This window comes from Trichoderma asperellum, chromosome 4 (genome assembly GCF_020647865.1).
Source record: "Trichoderma asperellum chromosome 4, complete sequence".
NCBI lineage: Eukaryota > Fungi > Ascomycota > Sordariomycetes > Hypocreales > Hypocreaceae > Trichoderma > Trichoderma asperellum.
Window position 1 is genome coordinate 4869314 of NC_089418.1, and position 20567 is coordinate 4889880.

Here is a 20567-nt window from a genome sequence, read left to right on the forward strand (position 1 = left end):
GACAACTTTATGCTTCTCACAGGCACCAAGTCTGTCGTCCAACAGTTTTTCGTCCATTATGGACACCCAGAGCGGAATCGGTTTCGAGAAGCAGCACAGATCGTAATGGTGGTTCTCTTTGGCTTGCTCTTCCCTCTGGGTTTGTTCTTCTCGGTCATTTGGATGCCCATTGCAGTCCAGAAAATTTGGGTGTGCTATCAGTTCTACTCCGCCCTTGCTATGATTGCCTTGCGTTACACCCATGGCTGCAGTGGCACATCGACAGAGGCCATGATTGCAGAGCACTTCAAAAAGCAACAAGAGAGCGTGCCCATTACCGACAGCGGGAAGCAGGAAACGGCCATCCTCTTTGGCGTCACTCGAGATGGCAGCGAGACCATTAAAGCCAGCCTTGTCCCAACCTATCATAATCGCTTCTTGGATGGACAAGCATGCATGGATAACCTTTTGCGGCGCAACTTGCATACTAGCTTATGGAACCTTGATGATATGAGCCGAGACAACAGATGCCTCAATGTACGGCACCCAATGCAGATTGAAGAGAAAGCAAAATGACTTGGTCGAGAGAACACAAGTAAGCTGTGACAAAGTGCCGGGTACATGTATTGTTATCAATGTATATGTATCTTGGGCCATAGATATTTAACATCGTTGATTGTCTAAACTTGATATTAGTATTTTGTTTCACGTAGATAGGATGTTGAACTCAAATGGGTTGTCCTTGGTTCTTGATCGAGCCAACCAAAATAGATCCGGAACACAGACAGAATCTTGGGCTGAGAAGGAAAACAAATAGCAATCCATATACTCTAATATCCTAGCTAGTTTGCAAAGGAAATAATTCGCCATCTCATCAGCTCAAATGAACTGCCGTCTTAGCTTGTATGGCTTGTAGCTGCACGATAACCGCCGTTAGTGGGCTGGCCGCGCTAAACCCCAGCTGGCCCCTTCTGTAGATCCAGCGCCAACCACGTCATCTCGACCATCCTCCCAGCTGCATAAGCAGGCAATCCTCACAACTGCTGCTTCTTCCCGCCAACCCCACGCCATCAACCACGAGACTCATCCGTCACCCGCGTCAACAAGAGCTGGCAAGGGCCATTCCACCTCCGTCTTCGGCCTGATCAGGCACCATGGAGTCAATATCGAGAATCTCTGGCCTGCTGGAGGCTGGTGAGTTGCAAGCCCCGCGCCGATTGCGATTTGATTTGATTTGATTCGATTCGATTGTATCAAGCAGCTGACCGAAATGTGCCCAACTTGCAGCCAGAGAGCTCACGCTCGATGCTGCCCAGGCCACGCGCGGCATCCGAACGAGCTCCAAGCCGCTGGATCGCAACCAGATGCGCAAGCTGCTCGACAGCCGCAACGAGAGAGAGGTGCTGGAGGGACTGCGGCGTGTCATTGCGGTAGGTTTCGTTCGCCATCTCATACTTAATACTACCTTTGGACTGTGACTGACGAGCCGGTGCTGCTGCAGATGATGTACCGGAACCACAAGACTCTGCCCTTCTTCTCCTCTGTCGTCAAGAACGTCGCCTCGCCGAATCTCGAAATCAAGAAGCTCGTCTACATCTACCTCATCCGCCATGCCGAACAGGAGCCCGACCTTGCTCTGCTTTCCATCAACACAATCCAAAAATCGCTCTCAGATACGAATCCCCAAGTCCGAGCTCTCGCCCTCAAGACAATGTCAGGCATTCGCGTGCCCGTCATCAGCCAGATTGTGTCGCTTGCTATCAAAAAGGGCGTCGCCGACATGAGTCCTCTGGTGCGCAAAGCCGCTGCTCTTTCGATCCCGAAATGCTACCGGCTGGATCCAAGCCAGGCTCCTCAGCTGTTGGAATACCTGGCGACGCTACTAGGCGACAAGCAATACTACGTTGCTGGTGCCGCGGTGTCGGCCTTCTTAGAAGTTTGCCCTGAGAGGATCGATCTGATACACAAGCATTACCGTGGACTAGTCAAAAAGATTGTTGATATGGATGAGTGGAGCCAGTTAGCAACTCTGAAGTTGATGACCTATTATGCACGAAAGTGCTTCCCTCGACGAGCTCAGCCGGCTGCCGCATCCGATACTACCCAGTCCCAGACGCAAAACAGCAATATTGACGACTTTTACGCTGAATCAACTCCGTCTAAACCTTCTACTCAGCCGACATCACTCGATCCTGATCTGGCTTTGTTGTTGAACGGTATCAGGCCTCTGCTGCAAAGTCGAAACTCGGGCGTTGTTGTTGCTGTCACAAGGTGTTATGTAGATGTTGGAACTCTTGATTATTTAAAGTACGCCATTGGCCCACTAGTTGCCCTCTTGAGAGGGGCTCAAGACATACAACAAATCGCCTTATACAACATTGTTTCGGTCTGTCTCGTGCGCCCACTTGATTTTGTCAAGTATGCGAGCCACTTCTTAGTTAGAGCGACAGACAGTGCTCCGATTTGGGAGCTAAAGCTGGAGGTGCTGACGCTCATTTTCCCGCATAGCCCAGTTCATGTCAAGAGCCTCATTCTAAAGGAACTGGAGCATTTCTCTCAGGGGTCCAACAAAGCTCTTGTGCGCGAAGCGGTTCGAGCTATTGGCCGATGTGCGCAAGGCGACGCTGCTACAGCTCCCAGGTGTTTAAAGCTACTCCTGAGTCAGATCACAAGCTTGGATGGAACGTTGGCCGCAGAATCTCTGACAGTCATTCGGCACTTGATTCAACAGGATGCAGAGGCACACGCAGGGACTGTAGTGCGCCTAGCGAAGAATCTTGACTCAGCGACTGACCCTCAAGCGAGAGCAACAATCATCTGGCTAGTTGGCGAGTTTTCCGGCCTAAACGGGGAAGACAATATTGCCCCAGACGTCTTTCGCATTCTACTCAAAGATTTTTCGAGTGAATCCGAGGCTGCAAAGCGCCAGATATTGCTACTGGGCGCAAAAGTCTACCTTCATCATTTGAATCGTAAGAGCGAGGCAGAAAAGAACAGAGTGGGAGAGGATGATCCTCCTATGGAGGAAGAGAAGCATCCCATTGAAAGGTTATGGGATTATGTCCTGCTTCTTGTCCGATATGATGTCTCCTTTGACCTAAGAGACCGAGCACGCATGTATCGTGCCTTACTCGCTGTGCCACAGCTCGCTACACTGATGCTCCTCGCACCAAAGCCGGCTCCCCAAGCTCCGAGCCCTTCTGAGTCGAGAAAAGGATTCTTACTGGGCTCTTCGACTCTTGTCTTAGCTGGGGGTGGCGGTTTGCACGGTCTTAGGGGTTACGAAGCTCTTCCTAACTGGGTTGAGCCTGGCAAAGAGCCCGACCCCCGTCTGCGTGAGGCTGAAAAGGATGCTGCAGCGTCACGCTATGATAGTGACAGGCCTGCGGCTGCGGCAGCTGATAAGCTGGATGAGGTTGTCCGGTCAGCGCCTGCTGGCAGGTCGAATGGGCTTGGAGAGAGTCTCAGGACTAAGACACTGGATGATTGGCTAGCCGAGGAAGAAGGGGAGGAGGAGGAGGAGGAGGAAGAAGAAGAAGAAGAAGAAAGTGAAGAGGAAGAAAGTGAAGAAGAAGAGGACGATGAGGAGGAGGAAGATGAAGAGGAAGAAGAGGAAGACGATAGCGATGATGATGGGGAGACGGATAGATTAGTCAAGCCATGATGACGAAATTAAACTAGACACATATTCGAATAGAAGACGTGTGGTTGTCTTGTATAAAATAGGGCGGTTTCTCATTCTTGATTGTTCCAATGAGCAAATTCGTTTACATTACAAGTATAAAGAGTGAAAGAATTCTGTCTACTAAAAGGGGAATCTATGATGTATCTTGCTCAGCGCATAAAATCCGTATTTTGAGTCAATGAAATCCTCATGACAGATGTTGTTTGAGCCAGAGTGAGATAATAAAAATAAAAATAAACGCCAAATCTAAAACCAAGATGCAAGTAATGCAGAGCAATTTCTGAAAAAGACGTCCCGAAAATGAACATCATTTCCATCCATCCATCATCATCATTCTAACTTCTTTTCTTCACAAAAAAAAGGGGGGACATGATAAAAAGTAGCTTTACGCAGCCACTTTGATGCCCTCAGAGGATGACAAGCCGTTCTCCAGCTTAATCTCCTCGGTAGGTCGCATGGACTTTTGGCGGTCTCGGCGCATGTGCGGGAAGTAAATGCCAGGGTGGAAGAAGACGAGCAGAAAAGTGGCGACGAAGATGAGGCTGCTGTCGAGGACGAGGAAGCTAGGTTGGTCTTGCATGATTTTGTTGCCCCAGCCGCCGGCCATTTCAGCGATACTGTGAGTAGATGTACGTTAGTTTTCTATTCTGAAGGATACATGTATGATGACAAGAATGAGAGGAATATGCATACCGGTAGATGCATCGGATCAAGATGACAAAGTAAGAAATAGAGATGGCATAACGGAATTTCTTAAAGTTGCCGTCGTGCCAGAGCTTCCATCCATCCGTGTTCTGGGCCTCCGGGAATGTCATGTACTTCCTCACTCGAACATAGTAATCCGTGCTGAGGATTCCAAAGGCGATGAGCACGACGACCTGCAGCGCAACACCAGCAATGATGGCACGGTTTCCGGACTCGGTCAGCTTAGGATTGGTGTCGCCGCCAGCAGCTGCGATACCTCCACCGATAGCCTGGACAATGAGGCAGCTCAAGTCGGCAGGGAGGAAGATGATGGGATACCAGCGGGGCTTGATGCGAGAGACGGAGGGGTTGAGGTTGATGGCGACATGCTTGAGGGTGAGATAGATGGAGACACAGATGAAGGTTGGTGCCAGGATGATGGCGCAGATCTGCAGTTGGAAAGCGCCGCTATTCCAGGGGTTGGAGTTGAGCTGGATGCGACCAATGTAGCCTATTGTGAGTATGTAAGCAAGAGTAAAACTAATATCATACTTGTATATATATATATATATGTGTGTGTGTGTGTGTGTGTGTGTGTGTGTGTGTGTGTGTGTGTATGTAAGAAAAGATGAAAGAGACATGAAAGGGTGAAATGATAATGTTGTGTGATCAGAGATAATCACGTACCAAGCATTTCCAATAGCAACCCGATGGACAGGCCAATGGCATATGTATATGTCTTCTTCCATACTCCCAGACCAACAGAACCGACTGTCAAGATGCCAAAGACAATGGCGAAAAAGATGCCCGATCCCAGATTAGGATAATATCCCAGGACTGTGGCGCTGACCGGGCACAGCGCCGAGACCTCTGTGCACTCGTTTCGCGCCATTGTGTGCGAGTCGATATAACTCTATGGAAGCTCTTTTGACGACAAGGTGGATGCTGCTTCCAGATCAAGTAATCGGATTAGTAACCCTCTTTTTTTCTTTTTTTCTTCTCCTCCTGCTGCCTGCTTTTCCCCTATGATGGGCCTTCTTTGTCGTCGGGTTTCGGAGTCCGGAAGCTTCGGTCCCTTTAAGGCGTTTCCTGTTATGAACTGGTGAAGATCTGGAGAAGTCGACAACAGTCGAAATATCAAAAACAAACAACCAGAGACTTCCACCAAAGGAGCTTTTGTAAAGCAAATGGAAATGAAGGAAAAGAAAAGGTTGAGCACGCGGGAATGGGCTGAATCTAATATGTACGGAATATGCACCCGCGCGCCTTATTATACATGGGGTTCAGGCCAAACCCGAACTCCCAATGAGCGGCTCCATCCATTCCAAAACAGCTAAAAGGGCAGAGGGATTTCGTATGCAACCCTCCAATCCTTGCCCTGCCGCATCGCCAGCCAATTAAGCTCCTTGGGTGGCGCTAGAAGATAGCGTATAGAAACAAATCTAATTCGTCCGGATGGTCCCCTTTCCGGACCAACCTTTGGGCAACTCGTTCTTTTTCTTCGGTCTCTCATTATGACTGTAGGAACTGAACCCACATGGCAGCGTTTCTTCTGTCCGACGGGGTGTTTGCTGCTTCACCGGCAGGGCTGCACAAAGCTTAAACAGAGCTGCCTGATCTGCTGGGCCGCAGTTGTTTCCATTCTCGGTGTAGAGCCTCGTGTCGTGTCGTATCGTATCAAGCCGTCATACACCAAAGAAGGCTTGATTCATCACTGCTACCCCGGGTGCTTCGCCTCACAGACTCCGACATCGTTCAGCTTCCCCAGAACGCTCGAGCATCTTATGGCGCAACGTCCGAATAGCCATTGTGGGTGACGATCGCGGAGGTGAACAATAACGCAAAACGCCTGTGCGTGCCTGTCAGCATCTTCACCACGGATCACCAAGCGGGACGCAAGCCAAAAGCCACGAGCCTCTTTCTGGCCAACCCGTGCGCCGAAGCTACTACGTACATAGCATACACACTAAACGGAAGACGCCACCCGTTGGTAGCGAAGAGGGAAAATTCTCCACACGAGGCAAAACCGCTATACGCGTGTGTGGAGGTTAAAAACGGCCGCCCTGCAAGAAGTAAGCAATCGTCGATGACTAGCAAAAAAGCTGCAAATGCAAATGTGCTTGGCTGAAGAAGGCGGCAAGTCCGCAGGGTTTCGGGTTCGGGCGAATTCTAGAGTCCACCTGTAAGGAGGCACTGCCAAGGGGTGACTAAGCAGATGATGAATGCTGTAATCAAATATTTAATTTTGGAAAACACAAAAGGATGGAATCTTTTGCTGACTAGGAAATTTGATCTGATTTTCAGCTTAGCTGCCGGTAATAATGCTACACATCATCGGCGTTCCGTTTCAAGCATGCACATAAGCCTATATAGCTCCAACAATGCAGGCTGCGTACTTTGTTTGCATGTGTGAATCTCGATCTGGCTAGGATCTGCGATTTTGGCAGTCCAGCAGGTTGCATGAATCCCACGCTGGCGAGGGTGTGTCCATGCTGTCTCTCTCATCTCCGAGCAGATCATGCATCCGAGAGATAAGGCCAGCTTGTCACGGGCTTGAACAATGCCTTTGTTGAGCCACGACGCAGCTTCATGTTAGTCCGTGCAATCGCGCATCCGCCGCTACGTATGACTCTAAATTAAATTTGCATTAATTCGTTACTATTCGTTCTTTTAACTCTACTCTTCCTTGCCTCCCATATATCTATAAACAACTGAAAAATCTCGGTCCTTGCAGTCCTCACGCTGCGCCGCCTTATCGTACATGCCAAAGCCCACCGTTCCCAGCTCTGTCTTGGCCTGAGCTGCCTCAGCAGCCACCAGCGCCAATCGAAGATCCTTTCTCATCAACGATATGCCAAATCCACCGCGATAGTCACGGCTAGCGGGGGCAGTCTCGACAACACCCTTTACAGGGTTGTTGATCTCACTCGGCCAGCATCTGCCCGTGCTCACGTTGAGCACATTGGCGAGAACTTTAGGATCCAGGCCGCATCGAATTCCCAGGTTCATCGCCTCTGCGGTGGCAATGTTGTTGAGGGCCAGGAGATAGTTGTTGGCAAGCTTGGCCGACAGACCGGCGCCTTGGTCACCGCAGTGCAGCACCTTCTTGCCCATGAGGAATAGCGTAGGTTCGACGCGAGGCAAGATGCTGGACTCAGCACCCAGCATAAACGTCAGTGTACCGGCCGTGGCGCCGACAACGCCTCCAGACATGGGTGCGTCCACAAACGTGCCCTGTCCAGCATCTGTGACGGTTTGGGCCACTTGCCGCGATGTTGTCGGATCAATTGTGGAGCAGTCGATGAAGATGCGATCTTTCTTGGGGAGGGAGCTCGTCAGGATGGAATCGTAGACGCCTCGTACGTGCTGAGGCTCTGGCAGACAGGTGATGACTGTGTCCTATTATTGGCTCTCATGTCAGCGAAAGTCCACGGAACAGGAAGCTTATAAGCACGGAGGGCATAATAATCAACAATGGGGAGCAGTAACATTTTCCACGATCAATCGCTTATATGCCATGTTGTGGTAGCCAAGGGCTGTATTGCGGCAGTCAAGGAGCCGACAGAAGCCGTGCAAGCGTTCAACCTCTGTCGACCATTACAGGATACGGCACAAAATACGACAGCAAACAATAAAAAAGCGATTGGTGATGGCTTACAGCTTCTTTAGACGCATCATGCGCACTGGCCGCCACCTCAACAGCAGCGCCCGAAGACGCAGCCTTCATCTCTGCCGAAAGTCCCTCCAACGCCGTCGTGTTGACGTCAAAGATGGCAACTTTGTCTGACGGTTTGAGCTTGGACTGTAAGTTCTTGGCCATTTGGTAGCCCTATCGGAAGACATTTGTCAGTATAATGGTATGCAGAAGCTAGTTTTTCCAACCAGGCATCGCGAAAGACGCCATTGAAATCGCCAGAGTGAAGCTCACCATCTGGCCAAGACCAATAAAGGCATAGTTGTCAAGCCGCCTCGGCGTGCTCGCAAAGCCTCTCCGCTGCACCAGGCCTCCCAAACGTGTGACTGCGACTCTCATTCTGGGCAAATCTGAAGACAATGTTGCAACAAAAAAGTAAGCAAGAGGAAAAGGGACCAAAACAAAATGAAAAAAAAGAGCTGTCAGTATAAATGAGATCCCAGGGCAAAAGGCCGAGGGTAGCACATCCGAAGTAGGACGTGTGGGGGTGGATCATCTCCCCGCGAAAGCCGCACATTGCCGGTGCCAGCCATTCCGGGGATGCCAGTTCCGAGTACCTCGAATGGGTATGGGGAAGCTCTGCATGGCTGAGGTACACCCTTGTACTCTCCTTATGCACAACAGCACTAATTCAATACTATTTCATTCCTTACATTACAAAGCTACCAAGTAGCTACCCTGTAAAAGCAGCATACGTGTATGAGAGTACGCTTCAAAACGAACACTCTTGGCCCTTGCATTCAGATATTTACCGAGTGCTTCTATGTATCAGCGGTGAGCAGAATAATTTCGCACAAGATACTGATTCAGCCCAGGTGTTACACACTGGGGCACCATGCTCAATCACCCTGCCAATCAATCGTAAAATCAATATATGCCGCAAAATGCTCATTGCTGCTGTCTATACTCACCCGTCTGCTCTCTATAAACAACAGACCATCAAGTCAATAAGCTTGACACTATAGTTCGCCATCTGAGTACTCATAAATCGCTACAACCCCCTTCCCAAACCAGGCCCAGGCTGGTCAAATACCAATCATTCTTCCGAGCAAAAAGGTAACACAACACCACTACACCCCTTCCAAGCCCACATCATTCAAACATGCTTCTTTTAACGTGAGATTTCCATTTCGTCTTTTAATTCTGTATTACACCAGCCATTCCCTCTTTCAGATCATCCCCTCCCCCCTCCCTCTCTCACTACCTCTATCCCTCCCATAAACATCCCAGGTATTTCTCCTTCGCCATATATGTGAGCAACACAAAACAACCCTCATGAATGACAAAGACTCTGTCAGACTATAAGACAGAGACATATCCGTCATCAGATCCACACACACACGCACACACACACACGCTCTCTCTCACTTCTTCCGTTCGTTATACCATCAGCTCAGAAGCGAAATACCGTCAATCTTTCTTCTTTGTTTCCTTTCTGTTTCTTTGATTCTTTCTTTACTTTCAAACAAAAAGTAAAGAGATTTATAATCTCGCGACTTTGTCATACTCTGCCAATGATGGCAGAGGAAAAAAAAGCTTTCAACACAGGTCGAATTCCAACGAGAGTTGTAGAGAATAACGGTATGTCCAATGAAAGAAGATTCTCGCACAAGGCAAAACAGAAAATGATAAGGAGGTAAGGAAATATGTTTCGGCTTGGGGGAGGATTATCTCATCTCCCTATGGGTGTGAAAAAAGAGAAAAGAAAAGAAAAAGAAAAAAAAAAAAAAGAAAAAAGATAATCACAGACAAATTAAAGGATGACAGGTTAAAAAAAAAGGGACAAAAAACGTTATAAAAAAAAGCAAAACTGCGCCGTTCCAATCCTCATTCAGCCGCCATAAAGATCAAGTTATCGTTCTTTCAGAGTCAGATTTCACGGAACACAAAAACACATGGCCACATTTCATTCCGTCGTTTTATAGGAAGTTTGCAAGCCAAGGCACGAGCGCTCTGCAACAGAGTTAGTAAATGGCAAACAAGCCGGATAAGACATGGGATGGGAGGGACAAAAATGCATACCCAACTGCTACTGTGGCGCCAATACCAAACAGGGCCCTCTTCTGTATCCTGCCCTTGCGAACCTCAACCTCCGTCTTAATCTTCTTGGAACGGGGCACGTCTCCAGCCTTGTCCTCCCCTTCGGCAGCCTCGTCCTCTTCACCGGTGTCGGTAGCCTTCCGCTTGCTCTTTGACAGAGCCTTGGTCTGAGCAGCCGCTTCCTTAGCAGCTTCATCAGCCTTGGCCGCCAAGTCTTTATCTTCTTGTACCATCGCCTTGGCGGTGGCCATCATCTGTGCAATCTCCTCTGCGCTGGGGGGTTGGCCCGCTGTAAAGGGGAGCTGAGCAGAGGCATCTGTAATCTCGGCCTTGGCCTTGGGTTCCAAAGCCGGCTCAAATTCTGTCGACTTCAAAACAGGCTCCTCCACCTCTTCGACGACCTCGCTCGCGGCCACTTCTGGAATTGGTGTTGTCTCCACAGGCGTAGCCTTTTGTCTAGAGGCGCGCTTTCGCGGAGATGCAGTTGTGCGTCGGGTAGATGAGGTCTTTGTTGGGCTGGCCGACCGACGGCTACGACCGCTTCGTGTGGTCGGCGTGGGAGAAAGAACCTGCGCGGGCGCCTTGAGACGATCGAACTTGGGCGGCGCAGTAATAGTCTTGGGCGAGGCATCAGCGGGCTGGGTGGTGGAAATCTTGGCCGCGTCGAGCAGAGCCTGGATCCAGATGCCAATGTTGTACTCTTCCGCGAGGGTGAGAGCGGCTTCCGGAGGGATCCAGATGTTTCCAGCAGTCTCCTCGGGACTCGTAGTCGCCTGGGCCTTGATGTATTTACGCTCAGTCTCCTCCTCCGCGGCCGTTGCGTAGGGAAACGTGGCCTTGAACATGCCGGTGGCGGAGATGTATCCGTCAAAGCTGCGGCGCATCAGGAAGTAGCTGTTGGGGCTGGACTTGAAGATGCCCGACACAATGCCCTTGGGCAGCGGCGCGCGCAGATGGGCGTAGTCGAAGAAGCCCAGCGCGCCAGAGTCGGCCTCTTCACTGCCGACCATCTTAGGAGTCAGCTTGGTCTGGCCGAGGCGGCGGCGCGACACGAGCTCGGAATCTGCATGCTCCACGTTAGTCTTGAGCAACTTCTCGGGCGCATCGGCAGCCAGCGTGAGTCTACATACACGGAGGGACATCGTCGATGAGAAGCGGGTTGCGCTTCGCCGGTAATGATCTTCCTGCAGCGGGGGCCATTGTGAGATTTCCGCTTTGGGCGCTGCGAGCAAGGAAACAGATAAGCCTGATGTCGATTGTACGGCGCAATGCGTTCGAAACCAGAGGCAACTCCTTACAGGCCACTAGATTCAATGCAAGACAATTAAGCGCGCGGAAAGCTGCTGCAGGCTGATGGTCTGATGCGACGAGTATCTGTCAGTCTAACGAGCCCTAGCCATTGGATGGGTGATTTTTTTTTTTTTTTTTTTTTTTTACGTCGCGCAGGACGAGAGTTTCGCATACATGAAAAACGCAGCTAAGAGCGAGGACGATGCGCGCGGCGCGTCGGGTCAAAAAGGTCAATGCACCCAAGAAAAAATGAAGACAAGAGATGAAGTCGAGGACCGGGGAACCGCCGCGGCGACTGAAGCCTGATCAAGACGCAGGGCAACGCAGAGAGGCCAATGAGAGGGATCGAGCTGCTCGGGCCAGCAATGGAAAAGGGTGAAGAGAAAGATTCACTCGCGATGGTGGGTGAGACGGCCAGACGGCCGCTCAAATTGCCAGGTGCGCCTGATCTGGCCTGGGCCCGGGGTGCGTCTCCGCTGCTAAGGCATGTACATGGTACCACTTTTTGCTCGGCCGGGTACTTGGTAGGGGTCTCTGCGTGAGGGGCCCTCGCTGAGAACACGGTAGCGTCCAGCACAGGCGCATGCACTTGGGGTCGCTGCCCGCTCTGCGCTAAAGCCGTCACAGCACCACTAAGCAGGAGCCGCTAGAAGCCACTGCGCTGGTACTACAACGGATTGTTGGGAGTGAGTGAGTGCTAGCCGTCGGTTAGTGGCTTGGTGTGGATGGCCAAATGCGAGTACCGGGTGTTGTGTTTTGCACCTACTTTGTAAACATTGCAACGAGGCGTTCTTAGCAGCAAGCAGCCGCACTGCTAGGCGTAGCTGAGCTTCAGCTCTCTTGTTTTTCTCCGCGCATCACGGCACATCAGAGAGAGCCGCAGCAAGTACCGATGCTGCTAACAGGGCTCGATAACTCGGTACGTGCAATTTCGCCGGCGCAATAGTGTGCCCTTGGTGTACCGCGCTAGTGCCTGGCAATAACATCACTTGACAACCCCATCGTGGCCCGTTTCCAGGGTAATGCCATCGCCGGCTGGCCGCGCTGAAGCGTCTCCGAAGCCCAGCGCCTCAACCCCTGACGACGACCCCCCCTCGAAATTCCCTAGAGCTGTCGCGGAGCCGCTGCGGCCAATCAGCCGCCAGCCATCGCCGTCGACCCCACCTGCCGCCCGGCCTGCCCCTCCATTATGGCAGTGCCACTATCACCACTTGACCGACATGTTTTCTTCTCCTTTCGAAATCCCCATCAGCAGCTCCGTGTAGGATAGCATCTTTTCCCTCTCCGTTCCGTTTCTTTGCTTTCTCGTTGGCCGTTTCCGCCCAGGCTTCGCATTCCCAAGATGGCTTCCCACCACGACGATGATACCATGCCCGAGCAGACGGAGGGCTACAAGCTCTCCCAGCCCAAGCAGAGCTTAGCTGAGTACCACCAGATGGGTATGTTACGCTCTTCTTTTCCTTTGGTGTAGCTGCCTTGATGGCAGAGAAAGAAGCCGAGCGAGTTGGACAAGCTCAAAGAGCGTTTTGCTTTCTGGAGACAGTTCTGTTTGGTTGCTCGATTACAAGTCTGCGTGGACGCGGATGACTTTGTATGACGGAACATGCCTCAGACGCAGCATCTCCTGAATGCAGAATCCACCCTCATTGACTTGTTTGCTCTCAAACATCTCCACTGCCATTGTCGCCACTTGTACTTACTTTCATATTCAACAGATGCGGGAGACGAGTCCCTCCAGCGATACAAGCAGTCACTTGGCCTCGGTGGCGGCACCGACCTCTCCGACCCCAACGACCCCCGAGTCTGCATCATCCTCTCCCTGACCATGAACTCTCCCGGCCGCGACCCCGTCACCATCAACCTGTCCGCTCCCGGCAGCGAGAAGACACTCAAGGACAAGCCCTTCCAGATCAAGGAGGGCGCCAAGTTCACCATGAGCGCCGAGTTCAAGGTCCAGCACGAGATTCTCAGCGGTCTGCACTACGTCCAGGTCGTCAAGCGAAAGGGCATCAAGGTTTCCAAGGATTCGGAGATGATTGTTAGTCGAAACATACCCAAGCCTTGGAAAGTGGGCTTTGTTGAAACAGAGTGCTAACAAGCGAATGCAGGGAAGCTATGCCCCCAATACCGACAAGCAGACCACCTATGTCAAGAAGTGTATGTATCAGCCCATCTTAAGAGAAATAATTCGCGAGGAAATTATGCTTACAACATCCAACAGTCCAAGAGGAGGAGGCTCCTTCCGGAATGCTCGCCCGTGGCCACTACAACGCCGTCTCCAGCTTCGTTGACGACGATAAGAAGAAGCACCTCGAGTTTGAGTGGAGTTTCGATATCAGCAAGGACTGGTAAATTTTCTTGTTTATCAGCATTTCGAAAGCGTTTGAAAATGGGCATTTGTTGTTGTCGCCGTTTTCTTGTTTCTTTTTTGTGCATTCAATTTTACCCCTCCTACCTCCGCTATCTCACGAGATATGAAGACATCTGATCTATAAAAAAAAACACACTTTCACATACATCAAAATGCAGGATACCGAGGCTGCGGTCCCCTGGTGGAAAAAAAAAAGAGCATAGCATAAATTCTAAAGGCAATACATAACTTTGACATGAGACCGGTGGATGTCGCAACATCTGCCTTCATGTTCTAGCGTAGCACGCAATTCTATATACGATGACAAAAACTTTGTATGACTTGTTGCATGGTACAGTAATTGGTATATTTATTGGTGGTACATGTATTTGGCGGCAATTATGATGATGATTATGATAAATTAAGGCGATGACGGCTGTAAAAGATCCAACAACTTTCTCTTTCTGTTATAAGAAGTAGTCGGGTAGCGAATTTCCATCCGCGGCTTTCTCGAGCCCCTGCTGCATATCTTTATGCTGGTCATTCTCAGGAGCCGCAGCAAAGACATTGAAGAATCTCTCTCCCTGCGTATTGACCTCCAACACGCTGGCCATGTTGCCGCATCTGTAGCAGTAATTAGGGGCGCTCCAGACGGTACTCAGACGATCGTCGTAGAGCACCTGGTATCCTTCCTGGCAGAGCTGGTGGGCTCGAAGAATATGAGACATGTTGTTGACTGCCAGGAACTTCTTGACGACCTGTGCGCCAAAGGTATAGCCCGCGCCTCGCGGGGAGAGCGAGAATTCGTCTCGGTCGGGATCTGGGTCTGACCATACCAGATCAGCCATGGGACCCTCGTGGGGGATTTCTCTAAATCGGTCTATAATTTTAATTTGGTCGATGGAGTGAATTGAAGGGGAGAGACCTATTTATTTTGGTGTTAGCAATGATATACGACCTTTTCTCCTTTCTTCTCTAAGCTATTGGCGGGGTTGTGTTTCTGATGCCTACCTCCGTGTACGCAGAAGATCTGGTTATCGATGACGACGCTCAGCGTCAAAAAGTCAAACATGTCTGTGAAATAATGCCACACATTGGCATTGCCGTATTTGCGTGAGCATTCGGTGTAGAATCCATAGGACTGGGTGACGCCGCGCGATTCGTGGTTGCCGCGGATTAGGTGTACACGTTCGGGGTATCGTAATTTGAGGCAAACGAGCAGCGATATTGTCTCTACGCTGAACATGCCGCGATCGACGTAGTCGCCTGTTTCCCGTTTGTTAGCACAAATGTCCCGTTTCTCGATATGCAAAAGGGGTGTACGAACCTAGGAAAAGGTAGTTTGTGTCAGGGCAGTAGCCGCCGATTCTGAATATCTCAATGAGGTCGTAAAATTGGCCGTGGATATCGCCGACAACGGTGATTGGCGCCTTGACGTGCACCACATTGCTCTCGCGCATGAGAAGCTCCTTTGTCTTGGCACATACTGCCTCTATCACGGACTCGGCGAGCAGTTCTTTCTTATAGAGGCGCGCGATGCACTCGTCCAGGTCGACGGAGGCTATGAGGGGGGAGTCATGGCATGTCAGCACCCCTGCTGCTGCGAGATGGCCGGGAAGGAAAAAAAAAGAGAGTCGCCAGGGGACGTTTTTCTCACCTGGTAGAGACGGCATGGTGGTGGCAGACGTCTCGACACACAGACAGAACTCGCAGTAACTGTTTTTACGATAAGCGGATGGTCGCACCAGGCTGCACGTCGACTATACGGGACTCGAAGCTCATCCAGGTAATAGTCGGCGCCGTGCGATGGTGGTGTATGGAGGGGCAGTGGCCAGGTGCTGCACCAACATGATCGAGGGGGCAAAAACCGACGCGATCTCCAGATGCAAGGCTGCTGGGCCAGGGACGGGCGATCGCTTCGCGCAATGACGACGGCGACGGCGATGCGAATGTGGCCACAATGACGAGGTTTGGTTCGCAGCGAATGCGGCCTGGGCACTGGGCCAGGCCCTTCCTTTTAGCAGCCTTGCTGAGAAATTGCGGATTGGCAGCGCTTCCCGCCGCTAGCGCTGCCGATTTTACAGCGGTTGGTGCAGGCGGTACTTTGAGATGCGCGGGGGTTGCCATACAGATGCTTCGGTTTCTCGGTATCTTGGGCAATGAAGTGTACTGGGTGGGCTGCTGCATTCTGGACTGTGGCGCTCACTTGTCCTTGGCCGCTATAGCTGTAGGGGGGAGGACATGCACCGTGAGACAGCTCATCATACTTTAATCCTTTTCTCAACAAGACTGCCCTTAGTATTGGCGGTTTATTTAGTTTTCTTTTTCCCAGCACTCTGCTCGGCAAAAGCATTTCTTCGTGTTTCTCGCCTAATCTAACACGACTCATCGCTGGTTGCCTGGCTTGGACGTCGCACCGCCCATGTTGTGCATTGCCCGTTGCCAATGCTCGAGTTACACTAAGCAACAGCCACAGGTTTCTAGCCGATACATAACGAAGATCCAAAGCTGAAAAGACTTGCTCTTCCTCTCTCCTTTGTGCTGCGCTTTGCCCGCTTGCCGCAGCTTTTGTATGGCTCAAATGCAAAACCTGAGCAAGGTTCTAGTTCATGTCTCTCTTGCGGCGCCAACAAGACGGCAAATGACCTATTTGGCGCTCTTTGCGTGCCGCCCAAACTGACTAATTGAGTTGGGTACTTATTCTGAGGCTTCTGCTGCTTGTTGGGAGTGGTACTGGCGCTGTTTTTAGCCACTGCGTTAAGCTTTACACCGCAAAGCCAAGCAAAGTAGGTACCAAATACTACGATTTCACGCTGCTGTTGTTACACCCATGCCCTGTTTTTTTCTCTTGAATAATCTTCTTTGTTTTTCACTCCGACCACTGCTTCAAAACAAACCACATTCGCCCTCTCTTATTGAATCCCATGCACGCTGCGGGACGCAAAGCTGAAGCATCCAGCCTCTCCTCTCCATTGCTACGTTTGATATAGCCGCGGCTAAATCTCGGAATTACCCAGCTCAAGCAGCTGCAAGACTGGTGGCCTGTGCGCAGCCTCACGTGGCGGCTGATCCAACGCGACTCACTCTCAATCCGTTTGCTTGTCTGCCAAACGGCTGGTTCAGCGGCTCTCGTCTCCAGGTTGATCATTCGGTATCCTCTTTTGTTTCTGCAGGAGCCTCGGACCATTGGCGTTGTGGATGAGACATCAATCAGTGCGTCTGGAAACGGCTTGGGGAGGGGGTTTTGTTTATAAAGGGGGTTCATGGCATCTGGGCCGTCTTATCCAATACAAGGTCATCCAGGTATGGTGCCTCACCTGCGCCTTGTGTGATGTGACGAGATTCTGATGTGCTTTGACGCTCAAGCGACGGAGAGTCGTTTCTCTTGTGTGAGTCCTTGACGAGGGATAAGTGAGAGCTCCTGTTTCCTTGGGTTCAACGTTCTCTTTTTGTCACCAACTATTATACAACCTCCTCCAGTCGTCGTTGCTGCCGTGGTCCATCAGAAGCGTCTACGGCCGACACCTTCCCTCACAGCCTGACCAATCCCCCCCATTTTGGGACTCGTCGCCCTTCAACGCCAAAGAAATGGCTGAGCCTGCGCAGGGCTATTCTGGGCCGGATGACTCGTCATGCTACAACTGCGGTGCTAGAGGCCACTGGGCCGTTGCTTGTCCGGAACCGACAAGAAAGACTCCTGCGTAAGCTCACTGCCCTCTGTTCTTGCTTCTCATCATCATCTAGTCTTGACATATTCCTCTGTTTAATTTCAATGACCATGTCTCTAACATACGTGAATTACAGTGGCCTTGCCAATGCTTGGAGAAACTCTCCAAACTCCCCTCAAGGCAATGTTCAACATTCCCAGAGAGGCCCCAAGAGGTCAAATAAGGGGCCCATCATCACAAAATATGCACCTCCCCCGCCACCTCCTCCGCTGCCTCATTCATCCATAGGACATGGTGCGCCGCCATACCCACCATCCACTGGGCCAGCATATCAGCAGCCGAGCCCTCAGTTTCAAAACTCTTATCCTCATCATCCACCTCCTATCCACTACTCAGCCGGCTATGGCCCTCCGACATATCCACCACCGCAGTACCCCCCGCCATCTTATGGTGCAGCTCCTGCTGCCCCTGTGGGATATCCAGCTCATCCTCCTGGGCCACCAGCACCAACACCGGCTCCATATCCTCCCTCCTATGGTTCGTATCCACCTGTTGGGCCAGCTGGCTCGCCTGGTTACCCGCCCCCGACTGCGTATCCTCCCTCTTATCCGCAGCCGTCATATGGACCGCCCCCTGTTCATTATCCTCCTCGTGGCGGGCCTGCACATCATCCTCCCCCGGCAGCAACACCTCCTAAACCACCACGTTCTTCTCATACACACTCTTCATTAAAAGAGCCCATAAATTCCTCTCTTCCACCCAAACCGCCCAAAAGCATCCATACGCAACATGAACCGCAACGCGACCATAGGAATAAGCGAAAACACGATCGCCAAAATCACAAGCATCGTGACAATAAACGCAAGGACCAAGGTCGGCGTCGCTCTCACCAGAAGATGCAAAACAAGGCCAATCACTCTGGCTCGGCTACTGGATCTTCACAAAAGGCACCGGCGCTCGTTAACATAGAGGGCTCTAGAGATGCTACATTCTCATCAGCGTCTGGCTTGGGGAAGAATGCTGGGTTTGAATCCGAAGTATCAACGACTACAGCCGAGAAGCTGTCGTCTAACAATAAAGAGGAGTCTCATCAGGATGACAATCAGTCTTACCAATCTCATGTTGGGGAGCCTGATGAAGATTCTCTGGTTGCCGGAGAGGTACGTACAATGGGCTACTTGAATTACGAGGAATTTGCCATCCTCTTGAAACGGAAGCTAACTATACCGAATTATAGGATTTCGAGAATCATTCTGGAGACGAATCCGAGAATCCGGCTCAGGGGCTTGTAACTAAGACTGGGGCGGTGTCAGCAGGAGATAATGGACGTCCTTCTCAAAACCCCCAAGACAGCGGATATGATAACGTCTCAACTCCAAGTAGTCATCATTCTGACAAGCCCCGTCTAAACGGTAAACATAAGCGCCTAGATGATGAGTCAGGAGATGAGCAGCGGCCAAAGAAGGCAAAGTCCTTGGGCTCACTGACGGATGGCCAGAATGGTACTAAAGAGGGCAGTCGCAAAGAAGCATATGATGATGCAAGACAAGCCCAGGGCGACAATAGTCCACCAGAGCAAGAAGAGGATGATCAAACCTTGCCTCCGCTAGAATCTCGGTCACGGTCACGGTCTCGCTCAAGGGAACAATATCAGAAACTAGGCTCCAAATCCAGGAATTCGTCGGTCTCTAGTCGATCTTCCGACTTGAATTCTCTCGAAGCTGAGCTTTTAGGGCGACCAGATAAAAGATCTTCTACAGAACCTAGTCCACGTCAACGGCGAGATAGTTTGACAATACCAAAGATGCAACGACGCCGCCAACAGAATGCAGATTCTGCATATAGGTAAGAACCAAAAATTGCTCCAACCATGGGTTAACATGACAAGAGTGCCTAACATGAATGTAGTCGCCGCTGGTGATGATCCACCCTGCCATTTATCCAATCGTCAATTGTAGCACATGAGCAACATATCTATTGGCTCTCTTATGACTGCTCATCCACTTTTCTAGCCTGATCTGGAGATTTCTCTTCTCAATTTCAATGACAACGACGGTTGCTTATTGTTTTTAGACACTCTTCGTACTTTTTGCAGAGGCGATACGCCGTACTTTCTTCCTTTGTCTTGCTCCTTTGTTTTTTCCAGATCGGCAGCGCAATGTGGGCTTTTTACCAGAATAGCTGCGATGAACTATCGCTGGCGTCTATTTCTTTTCGTTTCACGACTAGTAAGGCTACTTATTAGTTTGCATGGCTGGCGTTTTGTTAGAATCCACGAGGTATGCGTGAGTCATTATCGAATTTTCTTTTCTTTTCTTTTCTTTTCTTTTCTTTTTTTTTAGGCACAAACCTTCGGCCCTTTGTTCTGTAGAGTACCTGATCCTGGATATGGATATTTTGGCCTGTCTCGTTAAAATATAGAGAAGTGCAACAATTGCTAAAAAAAAAATGCTTGATACCTTGCCGATCCTTCTTCCGTGTTTCTGGTGTTTTTCATTTGTGCACCTTTTCTTGTGTATATCATTCACTGTCTGAATCAATCTCCTTGGTATTAGTATCATGGCAACGCAATCCCTTACTCTACTGAAGTTTAGAGTTGTGTTCGTAGATAGTGTGTAGAAATACAAATCTATACATAGCAAATGAAGGAAATTGAATACAGAGATGATGACAATTGACCCGCTGGATGTTCTATCAAACAATTTTGCATATCCACTCTAGGCCCAACTTTCGGCGAGATGTAAGCCGAGCAACAGCCAAGTCTCCCCTCAGCCGCCGACCAACGACATCGGATGACAGCTGAGAAAGAGGAAAGAAAGAGAAAATTTTGGTTGGGTAACACCATTAAAATATCTGCAGATCTCGTGATGCTGATGCAGGAGATGCCTCACTCATCACACCGATGCGTGCCTGGAGGATTAGCCGCCGCTATGGGGTAAATACATGTATGTACAGTGCTTACAGTAGTGCAGTAATAGCTGCATTGCAGCTGTCCATGCAGAAAGGCAAGCCAAGGGAGGCCCTTGAAAATGCTGCCACACGGGACACACAATGCTTGGCATTTATTGGTGAAAAGCCTTTTGCGGATGGCGGTTTGGAGCCAGTGATCGGCAGTTGAGCGCCGCTACTTTGGTCAAGGGTCGGTGGTTAGGTGCAGATGCGAGCTGGGGTCGAGCT

At 50.5% G+C, this 20567-nt stretch overlaps 8 protein-coding genes across 8 annotated transcripts; 4 read left to right on the forward strand and 4 right to left on the reverse strand.

The window, feature by feature from the left end:
• Positions 1-9: 9 nt before the first annotated feature.
• On the forward strand, positions 10-555 carry TrAFT101_008009 (uncharacterized protein; the record flags this gene model as incomplete). The annotated part of the gene is made up of 1 exon (XM_024909968.2): positions 10-555. The coding sequence occupies one exon, from the start codon at positions 10-12 to the stop codon at positions 553-555; it is 546 nt and encodes a 181-aa protein (XP_024758877.2).
• Positions 556-1057: 502 nt separating this feature from the next.
• On the forward strand, positions 1058-3813 carry TrAFT101_012045 (uncharacterized protein). The gene is made up of 3 exons (XM_024906822.2): positions 1058-1173; positions 1267-1409; positions 1481-3813. The coding sequence occupies exons 1-3, from the start codon at positions 1134-1136 to the stop codon at positions 3641-3643; spliced, it is 2346 nt and encodes a 781-aa protein (XP_024758876.2). The 5' UTR covers positions 1058-1133; the 3' UTR covers positions 3644-3813.
• Positions 3814-4049: 236 nt separating this feature from the next.
• TrAFT101_008010 (uncharacterized protein) lies at positions 4050-5240 on the reverse strand (the record flags this gene model as incomplete). The annotated part of the gene is made up of 3 exons (XM_024906821.2): positions 4050-4281; positions 4358-4859; positions 5036-5240. 3 exons carry the CDS (start codon positions 5238-5240, stop codon positions 4050-4052), a joined length of 939 nt encoding a protein of 312 aa, XP_024758875.1.
• Positions 5241-6905: 1665 nt separating this feature from the next.
• On the reverse strand, positions 6906-8452 carry TrAFT101_008011 (uncharacterized protein). Its single transcript, XM_024908381.2, has 3 exons — positions 8277-8452; positions 8007-8177; positions 6906-7747 (listed from the first exon to the last, which is right to left on the reverse strand). The coding sequence occupies exons 1-3, from the start codon at positions 8379-8381 to the stop codon at positions 7025-7027; spliced, it is 999 nt and encodes a 332-aa protein (XP_024758874.1). The 5' UTR covers positions 8382-8452; the 3' UTR covers positions 6906-7024.
• Positions 8453-9041: 589 nt separating this feature from the next.
• TrAFT101_008012 (uncharacterized protein) lies at positions 9042-11869 on the reverse strand. Its single transcript, XM_066128205.1, has 4 exons — positions 11547-11869; positions 11213-11440; positions 10065-11145; positions 9042-9995 (listed from the first exon to the last, which is right to left on the reverse strand). Exons 2-4 carry the CDS (start codon positions 11280-11282, stop codon positions 9962-9964), a joined length of 1185 nt encoding a protein of 394 aa, XP_065984322.1. The 5' UTR covers positions 11283-11440; positions 11547-11869; the 3' UTR covers positions 9042-9961.
• An 845-nt stretch (positions 11870-12714) lies between these two features.
• On the forward strand, positions 12715-13724 carry TrAFT101_008013 (uncharacterized protein; the record flags this gene model as incomplete). Its single annotated transcript, XM_024905933.2, has 4 exons — positions 12715-12811; positions 13088-13410; positions 13481-13529; positions 13594-13724. 4 exons carry the CDS (start codon positions 12715-12717, stop codon positions 13722-13724), a joined length of 600 nt encoding a protein of 199 aa, XP_024758872.1.
• A 258-nt stretch (positions 13725-13982) lies between these two features.
• On the reverse strand, positions 13983-15731 carry TrAFT101_008014 (uncharacterized protein). The gene is made up of 4 exons (XM_024905934.2): positions 15380-15731; positions 15050-15283; positions 14734-14988; positions 13983-14647 (listed from the first exon to the last, which is right to left on the reverse strand). Exons 1-4 carry the CDS (start codon positions 15393-15395, stop codon positions 14190-14192), a joined length of 963 nt encoding a protein of 320 aa, XP_024758871.1. The 5' UTR covers positions 15396-15731; the 3' UTR covers positions 13983-14189.
• A 234-nt stretch (positions 15732-15965) lies between these two features.
• TrAFT101_008015 (uncharacterized protein) lies at positions 15966-19856 on the forward strand. The gene is made up of 6 exons (XM_024904082.2): positions 15966-16508; positions 16682-17025; positions 17089-17423; positions 17527-18550; positions 18628-19235; positions 19299-19856. Exons 3-6 carry the CDS (start codon positions 17311-17313, stop codon positions 19309-19311), a joined length of 1758 nt encoding a protein of 585 aa, XP_024758870.1. The 5' UTR covers positions 15966-16508; positions 16682-17025; positions 17089-17310; the 3' UTR covers positions 19312-19856.
• The last annotated feature ends 711 nt before the right edge of the window (positions 19857-20567 follow it).